Here is a 10377-nt window from a genome sequence, read left to right on the forward strand (position 1 = left end):
ACCATATGCATGTTTTCTAAACATTTTCCTTTTGGGCTGTCATCATAAAAACACTGCAGGTCCTAACCTGGCGGCCCTGCTGATGCCCCTCCTCTCTATCCCCTTCTGCTGACATGGATCGTGGTTATCTGTATCGTGGTCCATGCCTACTACTCATTATATGAATCATTTCTGTCATATTCATTGGATGTGTTGTAACTCTGTTACTTTGTTCATTCTGTACACATTACATCTATTGCTTCTGTCCATCCGGGGAGATGGATCCTCCTCTGTTGCTCTCCTGGAGGGTTATTCCTTTTTTCCCTGTGAAAGGCTTTTTCTATTTTTGGGGGGAATTTTTGAGCCGATGTGAGGTCGTTGTGAGCCGATGTGAGGTCCTGGGATAAGGATGTCGTATTAATTAAGGGCTATGAATAAACTGAATTCAATTCAATTGAACCTGCTCAAGATAATGGAGGTTGAGTCTCCTCTCTGGATAGATTAGCTGAGAGGCCTTTTATCTCTTTTGGGGTGCGAGGGAGCTCAGCATGTATTTCATAACATACACACACCTGTAGCATGTGCGTCTTGACCTCTGATTAGGTATTCTGATGTAGCCCATGCATGTACGACTTTGCGACAATAGCAGAGATAATGATTTTATTCTGGACAAACCACGACCGGAAGTCCTGTTCTTGTGTTTGCTCCGGGACTTAACCTACGAATCAGCTATTTCGGTAGCAGCGATTGGCCTTATTGTAGTCCGCGAGCGTCCTTTTCTAAATAGATTTGTCCTCCTGCGGGGACCATGGAGCACAGCGATGCAGGTAAACCTTCCTGTGGCTTTGACTGTGATGGTGTCACGAAACATGTAGCTGAGCAGCTGTTGTGTGAAACCCTTGAGTTAGCCCGGTTAGCTAGCCGTTAGCTGTTCATGTGAACTCTCCAGTATGTGGCGGTAGGAGCTCACTAGCACACTTTTAGCTAGCTGTCTGGGAATATAACAAGGCGAGGTCATAAATAAGACAATTTATAATAGTTACGTCGCTTAACAAATAATGTTACCCGAGTTTTAGCAGCTCTGCGCACTGTAACGCTAATATCCAAAATGAATGACACAGATGACGCTTAACCCCACAGTTCGTATCGGCTTTTACAAGTTAAGCTTTCTTATATGCTCTTCTGCAATACAAAGTCTAAGCAATTAGACGCGGTATGTTTAAACGTGTATATATATATATATATATATATATATATATATATATATATATATATATATAATGTGTGTGCGTTTGTATTGTGTGTATGTATGCAAGTGGACATGTGTATCTGCCCTCAAGAAGTTGAACCCTAGTAAAATCCAACAATGTAATAGAAAATGAGCTTGAATATACTACTCCATAGTCTTTGTTTTTATATCATAAATGAATTCCAGCTTGCATTTTGCTTGCAACTCTGTGTTTTATATTGACAATAAATTAACCTTGAAACCTGATTAAGGCAGCATATCAGAAAATATTATTTTACTTTTGCTACCTCAACTGCCAGCTCCTCAGCCGTATAACGCACTTATTGTGTTGATATATTGCATTTTCCCCGTAATCTTGTTTTTAGGGCGAGGGGGATGGAAGTCCAAGCCCATCCAGCCACAGAAAAACAAGATGAACATGAATATTCTCAGGCAAGAGCAACTGATAGCTCAGAAGAAGAAGGAGATTGAGGCCAGGATGGCAGAGCAAGCAAAAGTGACTGTTCAAACCCCGAGCAAACCCCTGCCTCCAAGGTATCAATATACTGATGGAACGGCTATATGACACGGACATGTAAAAATTCAATATTTGTATATCGTTTTATTTTTTAAATACAGTTGAATATTTTAGAAAGGTCCTGTTGGTCAGTATTGTTATGTGTGAATGTGTTTTCTTTGACTCCAGCATCAACCTTTAATTATAACAACAAATGCTGAAATGTATTTAATTCATTCTGATCCCAATAGTTCTCCCAGTTTTCAAGGACCTTCCTCAAACAAGTTTCAAAATGATGGAAGCTTCTTACAGCAGTTCATAAGGATGCAGAAGGACAAACCCAACACTGGTTCTGGTTAGTAATTTGATCTGCACAGTGAATATACAGATTACAATTAGGTTTTTGCCCTTATCACAACTAGAGTATCACTGTGATGTTGTATAGTGCAATTGAATACAGCAAGAGGAACACTGAATAACAGCCATAACCTATAAGTCCTTGGCAGCTGTACAGTTTGTGGGAGGTAGAGGTTTTTAAAGAGGGCATCCTGACCTCAGGAAACTAGTTTAGAATAGGGGCCGTGAATGTTACATTACTTACTTGTGTTGGTTACCCACCAAATGTTCTGGTTAAAAAACCCATACCATCTAGAGCAGAAAGAATAATACTGCTTAAGGCTTATGCTATTTGAAAACATAATGTGTCCTGTTTCATACTCCTTCTAGGTTCCACCACTGATGCCAAACCTCCCACAGCTTCGATTTCACCACCAGGAGGAAATGCGCTGCAGAAAAAGAGCATTCTTGTTGGCAAGCGGCCTGGCCTCGGAGTCAGTAGCATGCTTAGTCAGTTCAAGAACTACTCTCACTCCAAGAAGAATCCTGTTCTCAGCCAGAGGCCGAGCGTGTTTTGTTCTCCAGATGAGGACGATGAGGAAGAAGAGACTGATTACTCCAGATTCTTAGAGATGAAAGGTAATTCAGGGCCAGTGTTTTCCAGTGTATCTCTGGACAACTCCATGGCTTGGACATTTCAGTGCATCTTTTGCATACTCCAGTGCCTTGTGATTGGCATTTTGTCCTAGGTGCCCTTTGAGTAAATGTACTCATAGCCTGCTTAAAGTCTCTCCCCCAGAGGATTCAGACATCAGACTCATTATCGACAAGATGGCCTCTTTTGTGGCGGAGGGAGGAGCTGAGCTGGAGAGAAAAGCCCAGGAGGACTACAAAGACAATCCTGTTTTCTCGTACGTTTGAAGGACAATGTAACTCATCCAGATGTATATACTTTTACAATATTTTCAAACTAATCTCATTTCAAATGCTATTGTTGTCTTTCAGATTTTTATACGATAAGAGCAGCATGGAGTATCTCTACTTCAAAAACAGAGTTGCTGTTTTGAGAAAGGATTTGCTAAAACCTGAGAATACGTTAGATAATGGTAAGATTACCTCTTCTCCCACTCTTTTCTCTGTCTCACCTTTTCTCTCAGAAATACTCAAATGTAATTGTAAAAGGGGTGGACAACAATGTCAATGTAGAATTGTCGGTTTCATTACCAGTGTTCACAATATGACTTCACAGGGACATCATCAACATTATGATGTGTTATGCTAGCCTAAACGTATGTGTATGTATCCACATTAGATGGTTTCATGCATGGTTACTGTAATAGATGTCCCCTGCTACTGACCAGTTAAGATGAACTTGAATATATTAATTATTGCTGACGTAACACGGCCGGACCAATGAAACGTTCCCTGTTAACTGGAGACTTTCACATAATTGCATAGGTATATCATTATTTTATTTTATGTATACTATTTCTGTTCACCATCAAACTGGTTCTTTTTTTAGGCTGTGCATATACAGATCATGGCTTCTTTTAGTTTTCTCTTATTCTGCTGTGTTTGAATAAACCGCATTTGTTTTTTGATTGGTCTTTGAAAGCTGGAAATTGAGTACTACACAGTAAATTGTAATACACACTATAAACATGCATATTGCTCACCCCTATGTTGTAATTTAATCATACGGACAATTTGAAGATGGAGTACATCTTCTAGTCTTTAAGTGTGTACAACATTGTACATGCAGATATAAGTTTCACAGTGTAAACATAGTGTATATGGTGGAGCATCTCTGGGCTTTAAATGGTCTGAATGTGTGACAGTAAAAGCCTCGCATCCATACAGTTCCCCATTCACCACCCCTGTCCCCCTTGCTCCTCCTCCCTCCTTCCTCTTCTTATCCCCTACTGGCTCTAGACTGGTGCTGTGTGAGGGCCAGTTGAGTACGGTACAGTAGTAGAGTTTGAATTGAGTCCCAGTACTGATAGGCTGCTTAAAGTCTCCCCCCCAGTGGACGCGGAAACCCAGCAGATGGCTGAGAAGCTGGCAAGGTTTGTGGCCGAGAGTGGCCCTGAGGTGGAAGCCATTGCTGCTGAGCGTAACCGAGACAACCCCGCCTTCAGGTCAGTCACTGTCTATGTGTCACTCTGTTTGTTTACACTTTTAAAGTCTGATTTTACATTAAATATCTACTGCCCCCCCCAAATACCCCCTTCAGTTTTTTATATGACCACCAAAGTCCAGCCCACCGCTTCTACAAAGAGAAAGTACAGGAGTATCGGGCCACAGCCTCCCAGAGCGCCTCATCTCCAGCAGCAAAATCCTGGACAGACCTTCGGCGACCAGCTGCTCCACCAATATCAGGAGTCGCTCCACCACCGAACCCTGCTTCTCTAGTCCCCATTCAAGAGGGTGAAACGCCGCCTGTCAAAAGGAAGAGAAAGAGTAGATGGGGGTCTGAGGATGACAAAGTTGAGTTTCACATTCCTCCCATCTTTGTTCCTCCGGAGATTAATGTTCCAGACCCCAGCACGCCGTCTCTCTCTGGTACTTAAACTTGTTTTTCACATGCTGTACATGTATATGTGTGTGTTGATACCATTGTCTATTCTTTTCCAACCCATATATGCTAATATATGCATTTTGGAATAGTCAAGTAATTATTGTCACGAAAATGGTACTGCGATCATGATACGTATTGATAAAATGGCACAAAGAATGATGAAATCACATTAATTAGCTATCAGCTGATTCAATGACTTTTTTTATATATATATATATATATTCATAAATCAAAGTCTGTTGTAATGTTTGTTTCAGTTCAGGATCTGAAAAATCTTGGTTATAAAAAGGGGAAGCCTCTTGGTCTGGTAGGAGTGACGGAGCTATCTGAGGATCAGAAGAAACAAATCAAAGAACAACAAGAGGTATGAAAGTCCCAACTAAACATATTGATTAAGTGAAAATTCCACCCCTGCATATTTAACTATACTAAAGTCCACCCATCCCAAAAATCTTTTTTTTTGTCTATAAAAAAAAAAAAAAAGTCAAACGGTATTTTGATGACTCGGATTGAACGCACCATGAATTAGGGATTCTTAGGTCCTGTAATCTACTTGCTCACTGTGTGTATAATGTTTTCTCACACACTCTGTAGATGCAAGAAATGTATGACATGATCATGAAGCACAAGCGTGCGATGGCAGAGATGCAGGTAATGTGGGAGAAGGCCATTAGAGACCACCAACATGAATATGACAGTGATGAAGAAGTGGACCAGCAGGCAGGCACCTGGGAGCATCGACTCCGACACATGGAAATGGAGAAGACCCGCGGTAAGGTTGACCATCAGCGCGGAACATTGGTCTTGCTTCTGCAATGCTAGCAGCTGCCAGTGATTGATAATAATGTATTGTAAGCTGTTGCTGGTAAAAACAACCACTTCTTTTCTGTTCTTTTTCAGAGTGGGCCGAATCTCTGACGGATATGGGCAAAGGGAAACATTTTATTGGTGACTTCCTGCCCCCGGAGGAGCTGGATAAATTCATGGAGACCTTCAAGGCACTCAAGGTTTGTTTGCCTCTGAATTAATAGCCCAATAGGGAAGGATTTATGATTCCCCTTTTTAATATTGAGATTCAGAGGGGAATGAAGATGACTCCTTTTGAGTCAGAAGAAGGCAGCTAATCCCACAGGTCATTACATGTTTTGAATGGATGATTTTACGAGGTGTGTTGTGTACAGAGAAAATAAGAAATGCACCCATGCTATAGTATGTAGGATCTCTTCAGAGTGCTGGAAAACTAGTTGCATGTGTAATTTGTGGGAGCTGTTCACCATTAAATGTTTGCTTCTCCACAAGAAGGCCACACAATTTTTAGTAAGACCAGGGTCAATTGGAAAGGTCTGTAAACAGGATTGTAATCATCCAGCCATGCCTCTGTTTTCAAGCTGCTTATCCAGGTCAGAGGCACTGTGGCAATAGCCAGCAGAGCAACCTAGACGTCCCTTTCTCCTGCAAATTCCTTTAGGAATTCCCAGGAGGAGACTGTAATTGCCACAAGTTTGTTTAACTTTATTTGGCGCTAATGGAAACCAAACTTTACTCTCAGAGTCATGTGGGGACAGTGTTAATTGTTTTCCAGTTAAATCAAATAAATAATCTTGACTCGCCTATGCTAAATTAATTAATCTCTCCTTCTTCCTTCTTTATTTTATAAGGCAAGAAAATTGTATTGAACGCAGTGAAACAGTGCAAAATTTAAAGTGTGTTATGGCATGAATGAACACTTTTTGTCTTCTTGACTTGCAGGAGGGCCGGGACCCCGACTACACAGAATACAAAGAGTTTAAGTTGACGGTGGAGAATCTTGGTTTCCGAATGCTTATGAAGATGGGCTGGAAGGAAGGTGAAGGTCTGGGCAGTGACGGACAGGGCATCAAAGCTCCTGTAAACAAGTGAGCATTCATCGTCACTACATTTTCCTTTCATTGTATGTCTTTATCATTCAGGTAATCTTTAATTTAATGCTTATAACTGAACAGTTAAAATATTGTTTCCACTAACTATTGTTTGTTGTCAACTATGACATCTTTTTTTGTTTGCACAACATACACATTTCTTACAATTTTACAAGTCTAGCTTTGCTACTGTGTGTGCCATTGTTGGCATTCACACCTGAACAGACCTTTTTCCACAGCCAACTATGACTTGTTATGGCAGGAAATGCACAGTTGTTACTAATGTTATTAACAACAGCACTTCTTTCATCAAGTGTCCCAGTAAGCTGTGACAGTGGGCTGGCATGTACATTAGATTCAACTATTCATTCCTTGTATTATTTACACCTGTGCTTTTTTTTGACTGTGACATAGCTTCTGTGAAACATATATTTTCATGGTTTTGCTATAGATCGAGTGAAATGACCGAAAATGCATGAAAGTAGACACTCATTTTGTGTGGCCTTGTCTGTTGCACTCTAGGGGAACTACCGCTATGAACGGAGCAGGTTTTGGAGTTGACCGTCCAGCTGAGCTCTCAAAAAGTGATGATGAGTATGACGCTTTTAGAAAGAGGATGATGCTTGCTTACCGCTTCAGGCCCAACCCACTGGTAACTTCTGTTTCATATTGTTTTGTTTGTTGGAGCAATGTTCTGTAAATGTAATGGCATGTAAACATCCATACTCATTGTTTTAATATGAAATATGGTTTAGAAATGTAGAACTTCTTCGCTCTTCCTTTTACTGTGCTGCGGATCAATCAATTTTGATTTGTGCTATAATATTTTAATTTATCTAGTTTTTCTTTTTTCTTTCCCCAGAATAATCCACGGAGACCATATTACTGAAGTAGAGGACTGTTTTTGTTTATACTTGTTCTAGTTTAACATAACTTAAAAGCTGTTTTTTGCAGCTATCACATCTCTGCTCGGCTATGAAATGGACTATGTTGCAGACATTTTTTAATTTGTTTGACATGTATTCATTTGTTAGATTATCCATTACATTTGAGGTTTAATTTGAATGAGAGAAAAAAATCTAAAATGTTTCTTTAAATAATTGATCGCCTGTTTTTATACCATTTCATTATAATACTGTAACAACTTGAAACAAATAAGCTCACATCGCCTGACTTCCAGAATGATTTCCCTCTTCAGTTTGTTACCATGTTTTTCCTTTTCAGAGCCTGACTTTGCATTCTCAACTATACAGTACACTATAACAGTCCTGTCTTACTGCACAATCTTCTGTATACTTTTTGCATTGAGTCATTTGTCCTACTGTGCTATAACTGATTTTTGATTCCTGTCATATGCTTCAGTGTTCACAATAAATATGACCATTTACTGAAATGTGCACTTGTCACAGATATGTCTGAATAACTACTGTACTTATCTGTTTATTCGCTGTTTATTTGAAAATATTTAGGAGCTCGTAGTGAATGGGAACTTGCTGTTGATGGTGCACCTCTGTGCTAAGTGCAGCTATCTATCTATTCATGTCAATAACTCATCACTGTTGCTTTCTGCATAGCTCAGGACAGCTTTGACCAATTGAGTAGTGCTGACCAGGCTGAAGCAGCCAGTGGTGAGGAGGAGGGTGACAGATCAGTGAAATCAGATCTTCAGATCTCCGTTCCCCAGGGGGGTTTACACGGGTAAATATAACTCCGAAATCCCAGCTAAGCAAGAGCCACTCTGGTGTTGACCACAGCATCAATCACAGGCAACTTGAGCCATATTAGAAGGTAAACCAAAGCTTTGGTTGGTTAGGGACGTGGTAGAGCTTTTGGTTGAATGTAAGGGTGCAGATAACAATTACCGTATGTTGCATTATCCATTAATCGTTTGGTTCATAAAATGTAAAAGTCAAACTGCTTGCCTATATCTAACATGTAAGCAATGTGCTATCATATAAGAAAAAAGAAAGCAGAAAATCCTCACGTTTGATTTGAGACGCCAGAACCAGGCAACGTTCAGCATTTTTCCTTGGAAAATACTGCTTATAAATTGTTGCCAAATCAACAAATTGATTAAGAACGGAGCCAATGGACAGTACAGTTGAAAGTGGAGTGGGGTTCATAAAGGTGTGAAACCAGCTCAAACAAATGCATTTTTGCCTAATTTTATTGCTGCTTATATTCTGTTCATAAAAAAAGAAACCAACCCCTTGTGGAAGAACACAACTTGCTGTGTTCCTTCCTGGGGATATCCATCGTAAATACCCACACGCATAAATGGGACCAAGTGACCCAATTACATGTAAACCGCTGAATAGCTCACGATTTAAACTATTTATTGTCGGCACTGGGTGACATTTTTGTCGTTCCTCAACGTGTGGGAGGCAAAACTTTGATTTGACGCATTAACGTAAGGGCTGTCAGTGCGAGTCGGGGGGGGGGGGAGGAATGTAAACAAGATGGCGACAACCTAAGCAGCAACAGTCATACGAAGAGTCGGGGACCTCACTGATAGACACAAGTGAAACACTTGCTTTAACCAGGACGGAATAAAACCTGCACAGACAACACGATTCGTATGGATAAAGGTGAGACCCGGCAGCACAGCAGCGGACCAGTCTGCTCGTTAGCTAAGTTAGCTGGCTAACAATGTACCTCTGAATCTGAACGGCTCGCGAGACAACGCAGCTCCGGTTAGCTCGCGTTAGCTGCACGTATCTGGGTCGTTTCTCCGGTGAAGGGATTGACTGTTAGAGCTCATTTTGACATTTAAATCGGGTGAGCATAACGTCGATGCAGCACACCCAGAGAACGATTCCGGTCTTCTTTATTGCTGCAGCTGTACCGGCAGACGGGGTGAAGTTGGCTAACGCTAGCCGGAGCTGCACAACCGCCGACCGTTAGCTACAGTACAGTTGTGTGACGACGTTTCGGTTTTCCTCCAAAGGGCTCCGTCGGTAGTCCTCGTCCACGTTACATGAGCTGCCTCTGTTGAAGCGCAGCCTTTAGAGTTAAAACCTGCGATGGTCGCCAGAGATGTGTAGTTCGATGACCAACATTGTGAGTGTACATTGGCGAGCTATTCATTCAAGCAGAGGGGCTACGTTAGCTAGCGAGCTAGCTAGCTAATAGTTAACACTGAATTAAAATGCAGCTGAGTGTCAATCGTAACTCACACACGACTGATTACAGGTGGGTGCTAAATGTATACTCATCAATAATAATATAATCGTGTCTTGTGTGAACCTCAGCAGATTGGAAACTCAATAAGGTTGACCGGCCAAGTGTTGATGTCTGCAAAGATTGTTTACCAAAGAGAGCTAACTTAGTGAGAGAAAAACCTGTGTGTGCATTTTCAATCATGTTTAAATGCCCCTTGTTTACAGGCCCCAGGCAGTAGAACCCGTGGGGGCATGGAGGACACCTGAGGACGGTTGGACACATTGGATGGCTCAGTCGACCTCCAGGAGCCAGGCTGATACTGCTGCATGCGTTTGGCCGTAGACCTGTGCTTGGATCCAGTCCAGCTGTACACACTTATGTATCCTGGGGAAACCTGTGCTCTGAATCATGGATCTTTGACAGAAGTGCTGTGCTGCACGGCCTTGAAGCAGGACTGGTTCCCTCTACCTTAGGCTGTATGGTGTTAAAATCACAGCGAAACAGAGAATAGTAACATTTTAGAGTGACAATTTTCCAAATTTCTGTTCAACTGTACTTGTACTCAACTGTCACAAAATTCACAGTATAGAGCACTAACTTGGCACTGGACCCAACACGTTGTTCACCTCTGTTTGCACCTATTGAGAGAAAAGAGCCCTAATGTTTACAATTTGGGATT

General features: G+C 41.3%; 1 protein-coding gene across 1 annotated transcript; it reads left to right on the forward strand.

Annotated features, from left to right (window-relative positions):
* The first annotated feature begins 718 nt into the window (after positions 1–718).
* Positions 719–7918, forward strand: sugp1 (SURP and G patch domain containing 1). Its single transcript, XM_079215915.1, has 14 exons — positions 719–806; positions 1594–1762; positions 1976–2079; positions 2451–2699; positions 2848–2971; positions 3066–3166; positions 4075–4198; positions 4294–4622; positions 4896–5002; positions 5233–5410; positions 5539–5645; positions 6388–6533; positions 7059–7188; positions 7399–7918. Exons 1-14 carry the CDS (start codon positions 788–790, stop codon positions 7423–7425), a joined length of 1914 nt encoding a protein of 637 aa, XP_079072041.1. The 5' UTR covers positions 719–787; the 3' UTR covers positions 7426–7918.
* Positions 7919–10377: the final 2459 nt, after the last annotated feature.

The sequence above is a fragment of the Taurulus bubalis genome (genome assembly GCF_910589615.1).
Source record: "Taurulus bubalis genome assembly, chromosome: 1".
Taxonomy (NCBI): Eukaryota; Metazoa; Chordata; class Actinopteri; order Perciformes; family Cottidae; genus Taurulus; species Taurulus bubalis.

Bases quoted from the DNA above. Each gene is read 5' to 3' on its own strand.
- sugp1 (XM_079215915.1), top strand. The intron at 4,623-4,895 runs GTACTTAAACTT...TGTTTGTTTCAG, and splicing joins CAGCACGCCGTCTCTCTCTG to TTCAGGATCTGAAAAATCTT. The intron at 5,646-6,387 runs GTTTGTTTGCCT...CTTGACTTGCAG, and splicing joins AGACCTTCAAGGCACTCAAG to GAGGGCCGGGACCCCGACTA.